The sequence below is a fragment of the Porites lutea genome, chromosome 8 (assembly GCF_958299795.1).
Source record: "Porites lutea chromosome 8, jaPorLute2.1, whole genome shotgun sequence".
Taxonomy (NCBI): Eukaryota; Metazoa; Cnidaria; class Anthozoa; order Scleractinia; family Poritidae; genus Porites; species Porites lutea.
Window position 1 is genome coordinate 30655018 of NC_133208.1, and position 22193 is coordinate 30677210.

At 38.7% G+C, this 22193-nt stretch overlaps 2 protein-coding genes across 2 annotated transcripts in view; both read right to left on the reverse strand.

The window, feature by feature from the left end:
- Positions 1-1321: 1321 nt before the first annotated feature.
- LOC140945527 (scavenger receptor cysteine-rich domain-containing protein DMBT1-like) lies at positions 1322-3524 on the reverse strand. Its single transcript, XM_073394541.1, has 2 exons — positions 3242-3524; positions 1322-1965 (listed from the first exon to the last, which is right to left on the reverse strand). The coding sequence occupies exons 1-2, from the start codon at positions 3483-3485 to the stop codon at positions 1322-1324; spliced, it is 888 nt and encodes a 295-aa protein (XP_073250642.1). The 5' UTR covers positions 3486-3524.
- Positions 3525-4316: 792 nt separating this feature from the next.
- LOC140945528 (uncharacterized) overlaps positions 4317-22193 on the reverse strand; it is a 35179-nt gene continuing 17302 nt past the window's right edge. The window contains exons 16-23 of the mRNA XM_073394542.1: positions 9939-10061; positions 9419-9541; positions 7563-7685; positions 7025-7147; positions 6152-6274; positions 5614-5736; positions 4749-4871; positions 4317-4408 (exon numbers count right to left, since the gene is read on the reverse strand). Of these exons, the coding sequence (XP_073250643.1) occupies positions 4317-4408; positions 4749-4871; positions 5614-5736; positions 6152-6274; positions 7025-7147; positions 7563-7685; positions 9419-9541; positions 9939-10061 (953 nt within the window). The remainder of the gene's footprint in view (positions 4409-4748; positions 4872-5613; positions 5737-6151; positions 6275-7024; positions 7148-7562; positions 7686-9418; positions 9542-9938; positions 10062-22193) is intronic.

Below are 22193 nucleotides of genomic sequence, written 5' to 3' on the forward strand. Positions count from 1 at the left end.
GAGGATTTTTTTTTCTTATCGATACTGATGGTTCGCGGCGAAGCCGCGAACAACGAGGCGCAAAGCGCCTAGAGAAAAAAAGTCTCGGGAGCCTAATCAAACCGTAAGCACAGTTTACTTCATGTTAGGTATTTTGACAACGGACCTCTGTAGCCAGGGTACATTTATTTCATCTTCGAATTTATCAATTATTTCTTTCTTTCTTTATTTCTTAGTAATCAGAGGATCGTTGCGTAATAAGCTTACGGAACAGTCTTAGTAGGAGATCGGAGGAGGTGATAATCGCCTATGGGGGTTGAATCCTGGGTTGAATGCAGGCGCTCTCTCGCCCGACTCCTCCATCTTGTTCCCGCTCAGCCTCTTTCGTGACAAAACACGAACAAAAAACGCGGAAAAAAACCCGCCGAATACGCAGGACTCAACCGTTTCAATAAAGAATTCTGCTATGTAAGTCCCTTATTATCCTCACTATAATGGCGAGTATGTTTACAAACTTCGTTGTTTACCACTTCGTCTTTTATATGTTTCTCAACCCTTACCCTCCCCCTGGGATGAAATTACTCCTTTCTTTGGTCGCACCGAAATTCAAACCTCACATTTTCGTCCTTACAAGGCTCATCACCTGCAGATACGACCAGAGATGATTATATACTAGAAAAATAACTATTGTTCTCGAACAGTTCTTCAATTTTTTTTTTTTACAAACGATTCGGTAAACCTTTGGTGTTATGGTTTTTGCATTTGAGCAATTTTCTCGACATTTGGATCTCAGCCATATGATAACGCAAGCTAACGCATATATCTCAACGTTTAACTCTCGTCTTGAAAACATAGACCTCCGCTGCCTGCAGTGCTAAGGATGTTAATTAGTTTATAGAAGGATGGACATGCAGTGAGGTCCAATTTTTTCAAGTTTTAATGTAATGCCTGCAAAAATTACCATTACATGTAAAAGTTATTATGGTTCATCTGTACTCCTTGACAAAATTTGTTTAATATATTCTTTACAATTCTACGGTTATCACTTTACATGTGTGAAGGCACTAAGTAATGATTTTACGGCAAAAAACTGGAATTAAAAATCCTCCTGACATGGCTCCTTTAGGGCTTAACAAAATAGTCCAATAAGAATGGGAATTTTACTTACAGCTATATCTTTAGAAATACAACTTCGTTTGTTATAATTCGTCTAAGTTAATTCTTGTCACACGTAAGCGCTTTTTAGACATTTTAGAATCAGTGTTAACATAATAGGCATCATAGTACACATTGGAATTTCTATGAATCCAAATTAAGGATGGCCCCATGCGCAAACAGTTCGTTAATAAGTGTTACAGATCACGCTTGCATCCTCACTATGGACACAGTTGTGTGTTCCCCAGCCATTATGTGGACAGTAAAACAATGAAGCCTCTGTTCCACTGCAGCGGACGTTATCCATCCAGATAGTGCCAGATCCTTGGCCATACCTTGCCTGATGAGGTGCCGAGGACGCACTGGGGAAACCAAGCTGACGGCAAATCACATGAGCGTCATTGATATCCCAGCTATCATCACAGACTGTGCCCCACTGGCCGTTGTGATAAACTTCAACTCGGCCAAAATTAACACCGCCATTCGCCAAACGAATGTTAGCAGCACCATAAGAGCACTGCATACTGGCATCTTCGCTGTGTGTACAGTCATTGTTTCCCCATCCACGGTGTCTGCAATTGTAGATATGTGATTCACCACCTGAGCAGGCCACGTCATCTATCCATATGGGACCGGAGCCCTGACCATAATAGGCGCTGCTCCAAGCGTTGGTGGCTAACTGCGAGAAACCCAGCTGTCTGCAGACCACGTTAGCGTCATTTATGTCCCAAGCATCATCGCAAACTGTTCCCCACTGACCATCATAGAAGACTTCAACTCTTCCAGCCGATACGGTGCCACCCCTGAGACGAACTGAACCGGATGTCACAGCTAGAGTTCAAATAAAAGGTAAAGTGAGTCTACAAATTTAAACCATATATTTTTTTTACATTGTACACTTTCTAAAAGTCCGTTTTGGTGGGGCCTAAGGTCAGGGGGAGGGGAGGAGCACTTTTGTCGCTCAAGTCGACTTGTTGGCATGTCCCTGAATGTTCTCTCCGGAATCAGGGTATCTGGACTTACATTCCAAACATATTTAGCTGTTCGTCTTTTACATATCTAGCGGAATTTTTGAAAATGAACCTAGCAAGATTTGCAGTCACGGAAACGGGCCAAAAAGCGACCGATAAGGCAGAATATCACACTAAAGAAGGAGAGCCGAGGAAAAACTCGAGGGTTTAAGGTCTGGGTCAAAGATGTGCTCGATCGATGGCAATATCTTCTCTAGTGTACCTAGAACAGAATGAAATTTTTCCCCAAAGGTAAGTCTTGAGGTCTTCTTGCGCCTTGAAATTATGGTAATGTGAAATGTCTTGCGACCAAAAATTAAAAATGAAGGAAATTGGCGAATTGGTAAGGGAATTATATAATTTGTCTGGATAAATAAATTGGCGTTTCTGATAAAGGATAAACATACCTTACTTTCTACTTTTGGAATACTGAAATGTACGCAAAGGTTAAAATTAAAGTTTTAAGAATTACAGATTAATTTTGGGCATTTAAAATGATATTTTCCTTCTTATTTTTTTAATTTAAGTGCAATGGACAGTCATTCCAAACGCGAAGTGTTAGAAATGTTTAATATGAATGAGAAAATTGTTATTGCTTGATTTCTTCCCCTAAACCCCTTACCAATTTGTCAATTATTTAAGATTTTTAGGAAAAAAATATGGTCACTGGACATATCACGTGACTTATCAACACAACATTTATACTTTATGTTAAAGACGATGAGTTTTTTTTATGTGTACCAAATTTTGATTCCCCTCAATCTTTACCCAAGTAATAGCCAATAAATCTACTTGAGAATAGCAAGAGCGAAGAGAAAGAAAGAAGAAGAAGAGATCCAAAAAAAAAAACAATGGTAGCACCGTGAGCTTATATATTGGCTACTTTGGAGGTAGTTTTTTTTTGCATGGCTAACATTTTCAAAACTCCTGCCAGATTTACAGTCAAAGTCTAATTTTACACACAAGGTTGAACCGAAACTAAATATTGTTAGAATTCTGTTACTTTTTCATGTGTAAGCCTGGAAGGTCTAACCAGAAACCCCGCTAGTAAAGATAACACCGCTCTTTCTATTCATCTTGTCTACGAATGAAAATACCTCGATAACGCGCGATAAATCCTCTATACACCACGGAGTGATCAGATGTAAACCGCACATATAGGTTGGTGGACGAACTTGTGATAGGCGCTGGGAGGGAGCTTCCACTAAATTGGCCAATCAGAGGTGCGGAGGTCGAGTCACCATCGTACACACTTACATAGTCTAGCGACGATTCGGTAGTGAAATCATAGAACAAAAGTTCAATCACTCCATTCGAAGTTAGACTCCATCGGCAATCCATGTTATCACTATATGTCGAGCCGCTATGAGTTGAGTATATCGTACCACTTGGTTTGCTGGCGTCAGGCACAAGAAGATTAGAGCAGGAGCTTGTCGCCGACATTGTAGGAACTGTTACAAAAGTGTAAGGCAAAAGCAAATGTGATTTAAAACATGTGCATCGACATCAACAGTTGATGGAGGGGTTAGGGCTGTTGGTAGATCGCCGGTCTATTGAGAGAGCTGTAAAAGCCAGTTATGTTATTATTGATCACAATCAATAAAGCCTTCAGGTAATGGGAATTGATTCTTGAACGGATTACAAATGGATAAAAAAGCCTATCGTATCTAATTAATTGTCGTGCCGACGTGGTTCGCTTGGTTTGTACGTCCGAGGGTTACTAAGTTAGCAGAATGTTAAACAGCAATGAAATGTAAAAACCAAACATCATACATTTTATTGCATTAAAATTGCCTTTTAAAAAAAGACACAAGTCAAGATGTTTAAAAAAATTTTCAAAGCAATAGTTTTAGATTGCTTTGTTTTATGTTTTGTTACTGTGGCCAACTATCCCATTATTATCTCACCAGTCCCGCTCATTAGATATGCGCACCACCAAAGGTTAGCTGAAAATTGATCGACCAACCCCTTCCACAGAGTGAAAAAACTGATAACCCACCACTTCTCTGTCCCCGGCACCCCCCCCCCCCCCCCCCCACCCCCCCTATACTTATGGCCCGTCCCTTAAATACATTGGCATTTTGAATATAGCAGTCCTTTATACTTATTAAATTTTGGAAATATGTACTTTCACATTTGCTTTTTCCGTCGCCCGTGTAGCCTGGTAAACATTTACAAGAGTAGAAGCCAGGAGAAATGCTCACTGACCCTGAGCATGGCAAGAGTGTGATCCTGTTTGACTCCTGTTTGACACTCGTTCACATCTGTATAAGAAAAGGGTTTGAGGAAAGATCCTTCTCGATACGTTTTATAATCCAAATCCACGCTGCCAAGGACGTGGCAGTGCATAATAGGCCCTGTTTTACTTGTACAGTATTTTCACAGCGGTAGTTTTACTCAGAAACGGTAGGTAAAATGGTAAAAAAATACTGGTGATAATGTGTCGATGAAGTTAAGAAGGAAATTTAAGAAATTTGTGCGCGAGGTCTGGAGCACGTCACCAAATTAGCCGCCATCACACGTCTTTAGGAGCTGTCCCATCTCTTATGGTACAGCAGTAAACTAACTTTCGTTCAAATTAGCTTAATAAGGATTTTCTCCTACCTTGGCAAGTGTTTCCATCGCCTATAAATCCTGCCTTGCAAGTGCAGTAATAAGATCCACGAGTATTGGCGCAGTTTGCGTTAATATCACATACAGGAGAAGAAGCACTGCATTCGTCAATGTCTGGACAAAAAAACATTAATGAGCGGCATTAACCCGTAACATGTGACACAAAGAGTACTCATTCTTATTTAACATATGAGTTTTTGCTTAAAATTTCTTTTTTCAAGTTTTTTTTTTGTATGTCTGATTAGTTTACATCTCCCGGTTAAACTTAGTCGGCGATACGGCGTGATGAAATATCGAAAAAATTAACAAGCTGAATCAGTCGCCGATTACACTGATATAAGTTAAAGGGAGCCGGGGGGGGGGGGGTGGTTGGGAATTTTGGTGCCGCAGGAATTTTTTTCGTTATCAAATTCCTTGTATGAATTTTTCTTTGGCCATAGCAAGAACATTTTTTAGGGTTAATTAGCGTGCACGAATTTGTTTTTTCACTTAATTTTCTCTTGCGGGAATATTTTTCTGTACTTCGCCCGCCCCCCACCCCCAGTAAGTTTTCTAATGGCATTCAACTGACGATGGTGCTGAGTAATTTACATGTAAACATCACTTTTCGTTAAATAACTGGCTTCAAACGTTGCATTTTTTCACGCAGCCCCTTTAAAGAAACGTAGTACACAACATCCCGATATTGTCCAATACCAGAAACTTAACACGGTCTGATTCGACAGATTGCCGATCTCGTTCAGATTAGCCGCCATCTCAAATGATCACACGTCTCCAGGAGCTGCCCCATCTTTGATGGTATAGCTGCAGTAAACTAACTTTCCTTCAAATTAGCTTAATAAGTATTTTCTCCTACCTTGGCAAGTTTTTCCATCGCCTGCGTATCCTACCTTACAGGTGCAGTAATACGATCCACGAGTATTGAAGCAGTAAGCGTTGATATCACATACAGGAGAAGAAGCAGTGCATTCGTCAATGTCTAAGAAAAACAACTTTAATTAAAAAAACACTTTCTTAATGAAAATATCCAGTCCTAGCACTACCTAATTCTGCCTAAACTCACTTCTTTCAAAACTTGTCCGTATTACTTTTTTAAATACTAAATCTTTTGTATTTTGTTTAACTGGTATTAATTGTTATTAATTGTTTCTTAGATCTTTTCTATTATTACGTTCTTGTTTATTTATTTATTTTATTTTATTTTGTTCTTTCTAGTTCATCGCCTGTATTTATTTTAAACATATTAATTGGTATCACTTGGCCATAATAGCCAAGCTTTCATATTAATTCTATAGCAACATTTTCCTCTAACCCGTGTAAAGTCTGTAACGGGAAATAAACTGAACTAAACTGAACGAAACTGTTCAAATTAGCTTTATAATTATCTTATTTACCTTGGCAAGTTTTTCCATCGCCTGTAAATCCTGCCTCGCAAGTGCAGTAATAAGATCCACGAGTATTGGCGCAGTTTGCGTTGATATCACATACAGGAGAAGAAGCACTGCATTCGTCAATATCTGGACAAAAAAACATTAATGAGCGGCATTAACCCGTAACATGTGACACAAAGAGTACTCATTCTTATTTAACATATGACTTTTTGCTTAAAATTTCTTTTTTCAAGTTTTTTTTTGTATGTCTGATTAGTTTACATCTCCCGGTTAAACTTAGTCGGCGATACGGCGTGATGAAATATCGAAAAAATTAACAAGCTGAATCAGTCGCCGATTACACTGATATAAGTTAAAGGGAGCCGGGGGGGGTGGGGGTGGGGGGGTGGTTGGGAATTTTGGTGCCGCAGGAATTTTTTTCGTTATCAAATTCCTTGTATGAATTTTTCTTTGGCCATAGCAAGAACATTTTTTAGGGTTAATTAGCGTGTACGAATTTGTTTTTTCACTTAATTTTCTCTTGCGGGAATATTTTTCTGTACTTCGCCCGCCCCCCACCCCCAGTAAGTTTTCTAATGGCATTCAACTGACGATGGTGCTGAGCAATTTACATGTAAACATCACTTTTCGTTAAATAACTGGCTTCAAACGTTGCATTTTTTCACGCAGCCCCTTTAAAGAAGAGTAGTACACAACATCCCGATATTGTCCAATACCAGAAACTTAACACGGTCTGATTCGACAGATTGCCGATCTCGTTCAGATTAGCCGCCATCTCAAATGATCACACGTTTCCAGGAGCTGCCCCATCTCTGATGGTACAGCTGCAGTAAACTAACTTTCCTTCAAATTAGCTTAAAAAGTATTTTCTCCTACCTTGGCAAGTTTTTCCATTGCCTGTGTATCCTACCTTACAGGTGCAGTAATACGATCCACGAGTATTGAAGCAGTAAGCGTTGATATCACATACAGGAGAAGAAGCAGTGCATTCGTCAATGTCTAAGAAAAACAACTTTAATTAAAAAAACACTTTCTTAATGAAAATATCCAGTCCTAGCACTACCTAATTCTGCCTAAACTCACTTCTTTCAAAACTTGTCCGTATTACTTTTTTAAATACTAAATCTTTTGTATTTTGTTTAACTGGTATTAATTGTTATTAATTGTTTCTTAGATCTTTTCTATTATTACGTTCTTGTTTATTTATTTATTTTATTTTATTTTGTTCTTTCTAGTTCATCGCCTGTATTTATTTTAAACATATTAATTGGTATCACTTGTTCATAATAGCCAAGCTTTCATATTAATTCTATAGCAACATTTTCCTCTAATTCGTGTAAAGTCTGTAACGGGAAATAAACTGAACTAAACTGAACGAAACTGTTCAAATTAGCTTTATAATTATCTTATTTACCTTGGCAAGTTTTTCCATCGCCTGTAAATCCTGCCTCGCAAGTGCAGTAATAAGATCCACGAGTATTGGCGCAGTTTGCGTTGATATCACATACAGGAGAAGAAGCACTGCATTCGTCAATGTCTGGACAAAAAAACATTAATGAACGTCATTAACCCGTAACATGTGACACAAAGAGTACTCATTCTCATTTAACATATGAGTTTTTGCTTAAAATTTATTTTTTCAAGTTTTTTTTGTGTGCCTGATTAATTTACATCTCCCGGTTAAACTTAGTCAGCGATGCGGCGTGATAAAATATCGAAAAAAATTAACAAGCTTAATCAGTCGCCGATTACAAGACAAGACAAGAAAGACAAGACAAGACAATACTTTATTTGGAGTCTTATACAGGCTATGTACATCGACTTTTTATCCAAATAATTTAAAATAATAACACACATTACACACTATAGTGAAACTATAATCAATGTTAACCTAAAGAACTATTGATCTTCATTTCTCATAGCAGTCGAATACGTATTTCGCAATTAACTTTTGTACTAGTTTGTTCTTGCTCGGGGGGGTTATCAACAACAGCAAAACATCATCTGGTGCCATTCTGTTTACTGCTATTCTGTATTCTTTGTTTAAGTATTCAAATATTTTTTTTCTTTTTTCTTGATACGCAGGGCACAGAGTTAAAAAGGGTATTTCATCTTCTACATCTTTTTTACAGATAGGACAGATTCTCTCTTCCGGTTTCTTACACGTCTTATATACCGGCCTGTCTCTATCGCCAATTTGTGATTATTTAGACAGAGTTTAGTTAGAGTTATCCGGTGTCGGATGTTGGTGACCTGACGGAGATAATCTTCACATTTATAACTTTCTATTGCTTTAAATTTTCGGAAGGTTCTTAGTTTTTTGTTTTGGTTGGCGTCTTTTCTGAACGTCATTGTTTACGTCAATTAACCATCTTTGTAATTCGATGTCTTTCAGTCTTTGTTTGATAATGTTCAAGATTCCTATGTCATTTTCATGTGCTTTTGTCCAGAGGTATCCCAGCCCTATTTGGTCTAATACGCGTTTGATTTTTTGGCTCCATAATTCCTTTTTCATCCTCGACTTTGTATCATTATAAACCACCTGTGATAATTTGTGTTTTGGGTTTGGTTAGAGTTAGCCAAAACGTAAAATTCCTATATTGTGCTTCGATTTTTATTGGGAATCTTCCTGTTTCAGCCCTACATGCATTGTTGCGGCAGTATTTATTTACACCTAGCAACCATTTCAACCATTTCAAGAACTTACATATAAGTTATGGGGAGCCGGGGGGTGGGAGGGGGGGGAGGGCGGGGGTGGTTGGGAATGGTGGTGCCGCAGGAATTTTTTTTCGATATCAAATTCCTCGTATGAATTTTTCTTTAGGCCATAGCATGAATATTTTTTAGGGTTAATTGGCGTGCATGATTTTTTTTTTTTTTTTTCATTTAATTTTCTCTCCCGCGAATATATTTTTCTGTACTTCGCCCGCCCACCCCAGTAAGTTTTCTAATGGCATTCAACTGAGATGGTGCTGAGTAATTTACATGTAAACATCACTTTTCGTTAAATAACTGGCTTCAAACGTTGCATTTTTTCACGCAGCCCCTTTAAAGAAGCGTAGTACACAACATCCTGATATTGTGCAATACCAGAAACTTATTAAACACGGTCTGATTCGACGGATTGCCGATCTCGTTCAGATTAGCCGCCATCTTAAATGATCACGCGTCTCCAGGAGCCGATGTCTCTAGGAGCGGACCCATCTCTGAGGGTACAGCTGCAGTAAACTAACTTTTATTCAAATTAGCTTAATAAGTATTTTCTCCTACCTTGGCAAGTTTTTCCATTGCCTGTGTATCCTACCTTACAGGTGCAGTCATACGATCCACGAGTATTGGAACAGTTAGCGTTGATGTCACATACAGGAGAAGAAGCATTGCATTCGTCAATGTCTGAGAAAAACAACTTTAATTAAACAACCACTTTCTTAATGGAAGTATCCAGTTCTAGCACTGCCTAATTCTGCCTAAACTCACTTCTTTCAAAACTAGTCCGTATTGCTTTAATTTTAAATACTAATCTTTTGTATTTTGTTTAATTGGTATTAACTGTTATTAATTGTTTCTTACATCTCTTCTAGTATTACGCTCTTGTTTATTTATTTAATTTTACTGTTTCTGGTTCATCGCCTGTATTTATTTTAAACATATTAATCACTTGGCCATAATACTTAAGCTTTCATATTAATTCTATGGCAACATTTTCCTGTAACCTGTAAAGTCTGTAACGGGAAATAAACTGAACTAAACTGAACGAAACTGTTCAAATTAGCTCAATTATCTTATTTACCTTGGCAAGTTTTTCCATCGCCAGTAAATCCTGCCTTGCAAGTGCAGTAATAAGATCCACGAGTATTGGAGCAGTTTGCGTTAATATCACATACCGGAGAAGAAGCACTGCATTCGTCAATGTCTGGACAAACAAACATTGATGAACGGCATTAACCCCCAACATGTGACACAAAGAGTACTCATTCCTATCTAACATCAGTTTTTGCTTAATTTTTTTTTTTCAAGTGTTTTGGGTGTGCCTGATTAGTTAAGTTTACATCTCCCGATTAACCTTAGTCAGCGATGCGGCGTGATGAAATATCGAAAAAACTAACAAGCTTAATCAGTCGCCGATTACATATAAGCAAGAGACTATAAAGGGAACAGAGAGGGCATCCCCCATATACACCCTATTCCATAGGTAATTCGTCTCGAGTTATTTTTAGAATCTGGATAAAGTTGCCTCGCGCGAGGCGTGGATGTTTCGTGGAGGTTTCGCATGACTAAACGCCGTGCAAAACATGTCGGGCAAAAGGCAATGAAAGCGTAAAAAGATCGAGAGCATTCCTGAATATTGAAGCAAATGAGTCGGCGCTCACCTGGGAAAAAGGAATCGCTGGACTCTTTGACAATACGTGAAATCAGTTTAACTCGAAATTGTCGTAACCTCAGTGTTTTAATAAAATGAGAAATTTCGCCGGTCTATTGAAACCGGTCGTTTGTACAATTAGGGAGTTTAAGATCCAACGAAGCGGACGACAACTAGAACGTCAAAAAAACAATAGGTTTAATTAGCACGTGCAACACACTTTTTTGTTCATTTCTTTCCTGTTTTTGCACGACTACGACGTGAAAATGCCTAATTTCGCGTTCTATGGAGGACGTACACAAGCAACGACGAAATTTTATTTCTCTTTCTGAGCTTGAATATGGTCCCTTGAAATTCAGCTTCAGGAGGGTTCGCCTACAATTGACAAAGTAAGTGGGTAGGAATAATCGCTATAAAGACTGAAAAAACTCAAATTCACTTTTTAAGCGACGTTCTTGTCGCCGTCGCGCTGTTGGATCTTAAAGTCCCTAATAAGGCAAGTAGGACGCCAAGTGTTATTTTTGTTGAATAATAAAAGACTAATAAAGGAATAAATATCAAACCAGAAATTGCTCTCTTCAAACTGTAAATTATAAATGATCCTGAGAGAATATTCAGTGTGTTAAGGATTTCCCTGCTGCACTGTTAGCTCTATACAAGAGAGGAAGGGCGATTCTTTTTTAATTTCCGTTTCGCTGACACAGCTTTCGCAGAAATCTCGCTGTAGTCGTTTTCATCGACAAAAGGAATAGCAAAATCGCTCTCCGCGTCTTCCCCCGTTTTGTTCCGCGTCAATTCGTGGAGGACGCGTGGCTCTAGCGTGGGTCGTCCACGCGGAATACATTCGCGCTATGTGATTGGCTGTTGTCCAATCCCCCTTGGGATGTGCGGTTCTAAAAATAACTCGAGACGAATTACCTATGGAATAGGGTGTATATCGGGGATGCCCTCTCTGTCCCCTTTATAGTCTCTTGATATAAGTTATGGGGGGCCAGTGGGAAGGGGGGGGGGGGAATTTTGGTGCCACAGGAATTTTTTTCGTTATCAAATTCTTCGTATGAATTTTTTTTAGGCCTTAGCATGAATATTTTTTAGGGTTAATTGGCGTGCATGAATTTTTTTTTTTCATTTAATTTTCTCTTGCGCGAATATTTCTTTTTTGTACTTCGCCCGCCCCCCCCCCCCCCCCCCCCCCCATTAGATTGCTAATGGTCTGTCCTTAACTGACATAACTGACTAAACTAACCGTTGGTCTTCATATTGCAATAAGCCAGAACAGATGCACCAGATTTTATGGTGGAAAACCAGTATTTCCCGCTAACAGCCTGTCCTTCACTCCTCTTTATTTCGTCACAAGTCTCAGCTGGCAATTCTTGAATCGAACCAAGGGGAACTGAAAGGTCAGAAACAGTTCTTCATCATTAATTTTATTATCAGTATGTAACTGGGGCTAACGGCAACAAGAAAAAGGAACGGGAAAAAGGCCAGTATTAAAAGAAAATAGACCAATATAAAATCTACAATAGGTTTTTTTAATTCGTAAACAAACCAAAACTACAATAACAAGAGAAGAAAAAAAAAAAAGAAAAAAAAGAAAGAAAGAAAAGTAAAGAAAAAGTAAGAAACCTGCAAGTAAACTCTCCTACCCTGAAATCAATTGTGTATAAAAGTCTAGTTCGTCCAATATTGGAATACTCTTCAGTAGTATGGGACCCTTATACAAAGCTAAACATTGACAAGTGAAAATAGAAATGGTGCAACGACGATCTACCCGCTTCGTGACAAACTGTTATGATCGCACAGCAAGTGTCACGGATATGCTCAATAATCTAGGGTGAGATTCCATGAACTTATGGAGGAAAATGGATTGGTTATGATGTACATGCTTAATAATGGTCTTGCTGAAATAGATATTAAGTACCAGCACTATCTCGTTCCAGAATCTCAAGTGCGCACAAGTCGTCATTTACATAATTTGGTATATAAAGTTGTTTAATTCGTCCTCTACAAACTACCACAAATTCTCATTCTTTCCAAGAACCATAAAGAATCAGAACAGCCTGCAAAACATTTGAGTCACCATCACTGGCCTCTTTCAAGGCCTGGTTGGCTAAATATTTTTGAAACCGACAAAAATTTTTTTAAATGGAATTTTGAAACGTTTTTTTTTTCTTAATGAAAACCCTGACCACTTGGAAGAATCATCTTTATAGATGGCGCCAAGTAATAGAAGGAGAGGAAGAAGCTCTTCCAAGAACCGAACCCAGCAAATCCTATCTTTGGCATTACTATATGCTACGAGAGGATGTGCGGCGAAGTTGTCAATAAAATGTGACTAATAGTATGTTAATAATGCTAAATAAAGTGTAATACAAGACGCCTAAAGTCATTTCCGTGGGATGCGTTGGTCTATGGGGCATAATGGCGTTCTATCTGAATTTGGAGAAATTAGGAAAACCGGAAAGATGTGTCATGTTATGAGCATCGATGAGTAGGTTACCTGTATGGGTTGGTTTAATGTACTTATGACTGAATTTATAGTAGCCTGCGTGGCAGGCTACTATTTCTCCCCAATTCACATCCGTTTTTTGCTTCCTCCCTATCCCCTACCCTTTTCGACACCTGCTACGCAAGCTAAATTTATAGTTCTCAGTGGTCGCAAGGATGGAGTTGATACTTTTTTGATCTATCGCTATGTAGTTATTTTCGTAGCACGATTTGGATAAGAAAAAGAAGTTATTTTGCATCAAAACAAGGTTTACCCGTGTAACTTAAACTGGAATGTTAACGGAAACAATTAATGGAGAACATGCGCATAATGCTCTCTGATTAACCTGAACAGGAACTATATGTATAAAGATGCGTCATATCTTGGTAGTAAGTTGCCACAGGTAACTTTTTGAAAGACAAATAAACATTGTAGTTTTAGGTTAATGGAACAAAACAAAACAAAACATCCGCTTTCTTTATCCAGGGTCGAACCCAGGGTTACAAAGTTCGATAAAGTTCCAATGTTTTAATCCAAGATGAAAGTTTTAGTTTTAATCCAAGATGCTCTTGATACCGTTAAAAATTAATTACAATGTGTTTCCAAGGTCTTAAAGTTAACATAGTTCCAATGATTATCCCTGATTCCAAGGTATAATAAGTTTACTAAGGTCCTGATCCGTGTCCCATCCAGAAGTCCAATCCATGTCCAAAGCGAGTCGTCGATCGACGAGGACAATATTTTCGCGATTTCAGCGCCAGTCGTCAAGGGTACGAGTTGAGATTTATGCGATTTAACCTCCCATCGTCAAGGTGTTTTCGATAAGAAAAGAAAAAAACTGAACTCTAGCTCAGGTGCTCGGCAAAAACTGGCGAACTCCGATTAGAAAAATCTATGGGAAGTCATGTCCCCGCAACCAGACGCCACTAAAACCTTATGAAAAAGCTAGACCTAAACAAAAAGAATCATGAAGGAAAGAAATCCTTTGGCTTAGGTGGCCTTTCGTGACTTGCCAGTATCCCGAAGGATTTCGCTTGTTAACAAGCCATCCTAAACCACGAGTGGGAAAACGCAAGGGTGACAAATTTGGCAAGGAACGTTCTGATTTCAACGTTCTTCAGAGGAAGCAAATCGATTAAAAATCGATACATATTTTGTACAAGCTGATTGGTCGGCTTGGAAGAAGAGACAATCCTATTGGCTGGCTTTGCAATTTGTTCGTACAATGAAACGTTCTGAAACGTTCCTCAGAGGAAGCAAATCGATCAAAAATCGATAAAGGTTTTGTACAATCCCATTGGTCGACTTGGAAGAAGAAATAATCGATAAAGATTTTACGCAATTCTATTGGCTGGCTTTGCAATTTTGGGCACGACCGAACCGGATTTTTACCGTGGGAGTGCCACAGGCATCCCACGGAATAAAAATACAATTAGTAAAAACAGAAATTAAACCTATTTCTTAGAGAAAACGCAAATTTTGAAAAACACGGTTGTCAAAACTCGGTTTCCATGATAACGTCAATTTTGAAGTATACGTCACGTTGACTTAAAAAGTTCCCGGATATTTTTGTTACCAAAAGCCTTTTCCGGCGCGCCGTGGAACTTCCACCTTTGTTGTCATTGACATCTAAGCATCGGTCTTCAATTTACTCCAAAGTACAGTTTTGAGCCTAAATGTTCAAGGGAAGTTCAGACGAAATGAAACTTTGTCCGTTTCCAGTCGGACCCTCCCCGTATAGGCCATTATAGGAAGTCCCCCCCCCCCCCTCCTTGGTATGCTGGCTGGCTTACCTCGCTTTAAATCGCGTGGATAGTAAAATCTCTCTGGGTTTGGAATGAAGTCCTCCGGCCTGGCTTCCTTTGTCCTGTTGTTAAATTCGCAGGTGAGAAGAGAGATCACCCAGTTAAAACTTTGGCATCGATTGTCTTCGCGACACTTGAATACGCATGTAAACGGAAGTTCCGCTAGAAGAGTGCCGTATACGTGTCCACGTAACATCCAGCCAAAGATGGAACTCTCGGATCTTCCACTTGCAGGACATTTTTGAGTTAATGCGCTGTAGACCAGGAGAGCCACAACTGTGATACGGAAAACTATTCTCGCCGTCATGTCTGGAACACCCGGCTAAAACATAGAAAAGTATTTTGTTAAAACGCGCACTCATTTTTTTTTTTTTGGTGTCCTGTCACTTATGTTTTGAGTACGTTACAAGAATGTTATGAGAGTTTCATGGCCATAAACAAGCTGTATACAGCTGTACAAAATTGGAAATTTTCCATGATCATGAGTTAAATGTTATAAACAAATTATTGGCACATAATAGCCGAAATGAATCGCCATCCCTTGGACGCTTTTTATTTCAAAACGCCCTATTCTAAATAAAAAGAAAATTACCGAACCGAGAATAAAATAGAGGAAAGAAAACCTCGGTCACGAACCTATTTGTTTGCTTTCAAAGTCGCTGAAAAAGTGTCTTACCTAATACCCTACTAACTCCCCTTGGTTGTCCGGAATCCACAACGTGGAATCCAGTAGCCTGTTCCACAGGCTCCGAGATAGTCTGGTCCGCTGAATTGAGAAGGCACCTTTTTCTTTCGCGTCTTCCCCACTATCTGAGAGCCTGGAACAGGCTAGTCTGTTGCAAGCAATAAAGTTGTGATTGTTGAGCCTTAGCTAGTGACTTTTCACTGTTTTCCATTCAAATTGTTGAAATGCACTTTCTGTAGCCACGTTTTAGCAAATTCAATCAGATATAAATTCCATAACAAAGTCGCACATCAGATAAAAAGAAAATTAACTTTAATTTGTTACCGATAACTGCGTTATGACTGTCAAATGGCACAGCTGGTTAACTAACGGCCCACGGATGGTTAAGGACATAATCACCCATTATAAATGGTTGCCGCGAATATTTCCCTTTTCGCTAAGACAACGGCAAGTAATCAATTATTTATGTCTATAAATGTTTAATAATAGTCTATAAAATAAGATAGTTCTAGAGCTCATCATTTTGACAAACCTGAGTTCTCAATGCAACAGGCCATTCTTTATTTCCCTATAAGAAAATATCACTTTATGCTCGAAATAAAGAATACCACACTGGAGTTCTTGCCATTAGCTGGAATTTAAACGCTCATTTTTAGAACTTTGTTGTATTTTTTTTTTTGGCTCAGAAAACCGTTTTTTTTTGCATTAAGCACTCATAAGTTAAAACAAACAAAAAACCCCAAAATTTGGCCCTTAAAGGGGGGTGCATGAAGAGTTTCAAAACTAAATCGTCAATCTTTTCCGGAATAGGTACCTTTATGTTATTAGTTTAGAGACTTACCAAGAAAAAGTAGTTTACCCGGACATTCACAAAGGGGTTATTTTTTGAAATTCTTAAATATCTACGCAGCTGACTGCGCGCGTAATCGGGATCATAACAGGCTTACAATAGACGATGACAGTAGAATTCAACTGGTTACCGTTCGGTAATATTCCAAGCCTTCCGCAGACGTTCTTAGCGCTTCGTCACTTACGAACGTCGTTCGTGGGGAAAAAGATTAAATCATATGTCCTAAGGAGGCTATAATGTTCCTTATTTGGAAAATGAACTGCAGAATAAAATAATGAAAAACTGAAATCTAAATGCATATGCAGTTCGGTGCGTAGTCGTATGAATCCTTGACATGGCTACTTAACTCGCTAAAAGAGTACCCCTTTCTTTCTCCCTCTCTTTCCCCCCTCTCTCTCGTTCCCTTTCTCCCTCCCTTTCGATTCTTTCTATCTCCCTTTCTTTCTAGTTTCTTTGACTGATTCTTTTTTTTTTCTTTCAGAGTTTTCTTCATCTATATAGCTTTTAAACAAAACGAAGCTAGGCTAGCTGACAAATGCTGTAAAACATAAAAGAAAAAGCTCCAACAAAATACCCTAATTATGATCGGTTTAAAAAAAGCGTTAAAAAGTCGAATCTGTAAAAATACCAATGACAAAGTTAAAGGGACAAATTTAAAAACGAATCCTCACCGTCCTGTTTCTAGGAGTCGCGGTGCGGTATTTAGTATCTACTAGTAACCTTTTCCCTCAAAGTAGTCGATGAGTTCAACATAGAGTAAGATCGACTTAATGAGTGTTGCGAAGGTGGCAATTTGGTATAACAAACCCAATTAAATCAATATTGATCATCGGAAATCTGCTTCCTCAACAGTTTGGCCACCCGTCTGTTCGCTCCTAGTCAATCAACTCAGCAGAAGGCAGCCTAGCTATTTCATTTGTTGCCGGTTGTTGTAACTTTTATATATAAAAATCTTCAACCGCAATACCATCAAGATCAGCTACAGTTGCATGAATAACACTAAACAAATTATCGACAACCACAACAAGAGATAAATCCTCAGATAACTCTGTTAACAACAAATCATGCAACTGCCGACAAAAGAACACATGCCCTCTTAACCGAAACTGCCTTCAATCATCAGTTATCTACCAAGCAACCGTCAAACGTAACGACAATAACACTTCTGAAACATACATCGGAGTCACAGAAAACGCCTTCAAAACTAGATACAGAAACCACACTGCGTCATTTCGCCACACAAAACAGAGGAACTCTACGGAACTCAGTAAACATGTCTGGTCCCTGAAAGACAACAACATTGACTATTCTATTTCATGGCGTATCATTTCATCTAGCTCATCCTACAACAGTTCAAGTAAAAGATGTAACCTTTGCCTCAAAGAGAAATTTTTAATTATCTGTCGTCCCGATCTATCATCACTTAACAAACGTAACGAGCTTGTATCTTCTTGCCGCCACAGAAACAAAGCGCTGCTACGTAACATTTGCATTTTCCCTAACGATGTAATCTAAAAGTATATAGCCGATGGTTTTGAATATTCCCCTGAAGAGTGAGCGACCACGAAACAGGCTTGTCGGGATGAAAGGGTAGTTTTTTTTCCTATTTCCTATATTTATATATATGTATATAAAGCGACTTCTCTACTTACGTCAACAAAAGACTGTGCCGAAAATTTAGGGTAGAGTGTGATGAAATTTTTAAAGGGATGCTTGTCGCTTTGTGTATATGATCAGTAATAATTTCCTCTTACATATCCTAAATTTTATGAAAATTTTCTCCTCATAACAGCGACGGAATAAAAGTTGTTTCTTTTTTCAGTTATAGTTAGGGGAAAATCCTATTTTGAATGAGTAGGATAACAAGCTCATTGCTATTAGTTGTATTTTTCTTTTTTTTATTTGAAATAAATAGAGAATTATTTATCAATGATTTTTTTCAAAATTACATCAAGCCAGGATGGGCTCAATTTTTGAAAAATGTGTACAGGAATAAACAGGAGAGCTCAGTATCAGTTAGTTTGAGATTCGATGGCAGGTTCCCAAAAGGATCTCATGTTACAAAAACCCTTTTTACTAATTAATTAGAGCGGTTTTCACTTGACTGTCAAAAGGGATTGGTTTTGGTTTTGGTTTTGGTTTTACTACGCCCTTTGGTTGGCTAGTGTATTTACTTTGGTTTTGGTTTTACGACAGTCAAGTGAAAACCGCTCTATAAGGCATCCTCTTTTTCTTCTCCGTTTAGCGTCTCCGACCGACCCAAATTTTTGGCATTTTCAAAAAAGAAAAAAAAAACGCAACGACGTAGTTAAACCATTTTTCACTTGGAAAAATTATTTTAATCTGAAAAATGAGCATATAACAGCATAAAGAAAGACAGGAACAAAAACAGGGACATTTTTTACAGTGTATTGTGCATTTCGTTAAATTTAGGTATGTGAATGCTAACTTTTACCGTCGTCCTGGACTACCAGGACCTCCTATTCCGAGACTTCTTGTGATTTTGTGGATTTTTTTTTAGTTTTTTTTTTTTTTCAATTTCTTTTCAATCCGACCGACAGACCCAATATCAGACCCATTCGACGCTAAACGAAAAAAAAAAAAAAAAAAAGAATGGCCTAATGTTATTTAGCCTAAAAGCTGAAAATCCGTTTTCTTCTTTTTTCTTCAGGCGAGAATGTCAATAGAGTTCTAAAATGATAACGTCATAAAAATTAAATTTGTAAAATTATGGAATTTGTCAAGGTATTCTGAAACAACAAAGTCAAGGACGCCGACAAACTTAATGTGCACAAGAAAACAACAAACTGAAGGATTCTGGTAGTTGTAGTAAAATGACGACATCGTGCAACTGTCTTATCGTCTCTGAGATATTAGCCCAGTTATGCTCTGATGACCCCTTAAAATCCTTCTAAATTTGAGTCGGGTTTAAACGTTTAGAACTAGAAAGAACGGCCTTAAATGTTGACAACTTTGCATCGAAGAACATAATTTTGACTTTAAAGGTCCAGTCGGCGCGTTATTGAGATCTAGAATTTTTGGAACATTTGTTGTAAAGTTTCTTGCTTGCCTGCCTCTCCTAGGATTTTCGAATATCTAAAAAATGGTATAATTGCCCATTTTTAACGGATTTTTACCGTAAAAAGGTCACGTAGAATTTTCGGGAGCCTTTTTCCTGGCAGAAATTTTCAAAAAGGTAAGTTTTGATCCCTATAATTTTCGGATCACTAGACTTTCAGCTTGGAAAGCCGAACAGATGAAAAATTTTTATATTAGGGGATAAAAATATGCCTATATCTATTGTTTAAATACTAAAATAACATTAACCATACTATGTTAATGTGGTTTTCAACTATATTCTTGTTGGGTGCCCCTGTTACTGCCTCTGTTCATGTCTGTAGTCCCTGTAGCCTCTTCTCTGTGTCTTGTTGATGGCGTTGTCTTCGCTGGGCAAAGTGATGTGCTTTCTGCTACACGGTTTCTTGCTGTCGTCTTCTTTTTCGTTGCTCGCGCGGAATTAATTTCAAGTCGGCGTTCTCGCTCCAGAGGTGTTTCGGTGGTAATAAATCTTCCCCGTTGCGGATTTGCAGCTTTTCTTGTGGAGTCCAGCGTTGTTGTGTGTTTGCTGTTCTGCGTCATTTGCATTTATTATAAGAAAATTGCTCCGGATTCACCGATATTATAAAAACATTGTTTTACCTACGATGAATAAAAAATTAGACAGTTCAGTTTCCTACTCACATCCCCACAATCTGAACCGTAACAACAGTTTATTTCTGCTGCTGTAGACAACTAAAAGAATTTACAATAAAATGAAAAAAGTTCATGCGCCAATTAACCCTAAAAAATATTCATGATAAAGCCAAAAAAAAATTCATACAAGGAATTTGATAACGAAAAAAATTCCTGCGGCTCAAAAATTCCCCACCACCCCCATAATTTTTCTAATGGTCCGTCCCTATAAGACCTTCACTACGTTGCCCATGTACTATTGATTGACAGTTTTCTCGCCCCGCGCGGTAACTTTTTCTCTCGAAAGCCTCTCGACCAATTGGAAATATCCACACTTCCGAGTTGAAACGATTTTCGTAGGCCTTCCGTGCAGGCGCTCCCTCACCCCTCGCTTGTCTCCCGCGCGCGCGCCCGTTCTCTCTTTCGCCTACTACTTCCAAGCGCTAACTACTAGCTAGCCCAAATCAGCGTCATTCAACGACGATGGTGCTAAGTAATTTAAACATCGTTTTTCGTTAATTAACTGGCTTCAAACGGGGCTCCTTTACACTGGTTACCACTAACATGCACACGCCCTTGAAGGGTTTTTTTCTCTCTGTTTAAACCTGTTTTTTCGTGGACGTCAATTAACTGTTTCCACGGTTTTCCACGCGCTCTGACAGAGAAGGTTCCCCCATCGCTGAATGAAGGGCGAAGACTTACAAGAATAATTTCGAACGACCACGGCTTTTTAACTTAGTTCTCTCTGTCCGGCAAATCGTCTTTCTTAAAGACGGGTGATCATACTTCTTTCTTCCATTCACACGGCCATTTTCCGTTAGAGATGCACGGGTTGTAGAGCTTTCTTAGCGGCGCAGCTCATTCTCGTGCTCCAAGTTTAAGTGTCTTGGCTGGGATAGAGTCATGCCTTGTGGCCTTGTTGGTCTTGAGTTATTCGTGTACTGTTGTGCGCGTTGAGCTTGAGACTCATTAGTTAGTTCAAGAGCAGTTGTCGGCTCTTTATGAAATTTTTACTGTATAAAACTTCATTTATAATTCAAAAACCGTGTGCAACCTTTCTTCAAAGCTTTAGAGGTAAAATAACATTATTCTTTACTATATTCAGGACAACAAAACTCGAAATCTTAGGAACAAACTATTCAACATACAAGTGGCCAGCGTGACGATGCAATATATTTGAAAGATATGAGAACTTACCCTCCAGCTCTTGTCCGTATTCCTACTTTCAAGACCTTGATTGTCATATTTAACTTGCGAAATATTCTGAGGACAAAAAAGCTCCTGATATTGAAAATTTTGGATTTGTTCATTCATCTATTTATTTATCTTTGTAATTATCAATTATTTATTTATTCATTTATTTCGTAGTAATCAGACGATCGTTGCGTAATAAGCTTACAGAACTGTCTTTGTATGAGCCCGGAGGAGGTTACAGTATCGCCCATGGGGGTTGAATTGTGGGTTGAATGCTGGCACTCTCTCGCCTACTCCTCCATCGTTTTCTCGCTTGGGCTCTTTCTTTACAAAAACGCGGAAAAAACCCCGCCGACCACGCAGGCTAGTGTTTTTTTGCTTTATACTTTCAATTAGCTGTTTCAATACATGGTCTCTCGATCATTCGCCGGTATTTTTTAGGAAATTTTGAAATTACTTGTTCGTTCCTGGACTACAAAAGCCGTCTCTCATGGCACCAAAGCCTGAGAAAGACCCGAGAAATGTTGTCCTGGTTGCAAAATGATACCTTAAACTTCTGCTTATAAGCTTCCCCTCTCCCCCCCATTTACCATCCTTCCTAGTTATAGGCCCATCCTGACCTGAAAACAAACTAAATTAATCTGGTTTATAAGCCCTTCCCCACCCCTGAGTATATGCCCCCATCTTTGCATCGAAACGAATTCGAATTCGAATTCGAATTCTGCTATGTAAGTCCCTTATTGTCCTTACTATAATGGCGAGTATAAAATGAAGCACGTTTAAGTGGCAAGGTTTACAAACTTTGTACAACCGGGCCCTACTACCACTTCGCTTCTTTTATGTTTCTGAACCCTTACCCTCCCCCTGGGATAAAAATGCTCCTTTCAGTTCGGTCGCGCTGAAATTCAAACCGCATAGGAAGGAAGTTTTT

Coding starts and splice junctions, on each gene's coding strand:
- LOC140945527 (XM_073394541.1), bottom strand. CDS start 3,485: ATGGATTGCCGATGGAGTCTAACTTCGAATGGAGTGATTGAACTTTTG. Junction 1,966..3,241: donor ATTTATCGCGCGTTATCGAG/GTATTTTCATTC, acceptor TTTGAACTCTAG/CTGTGACATCCGGTTCAGTT.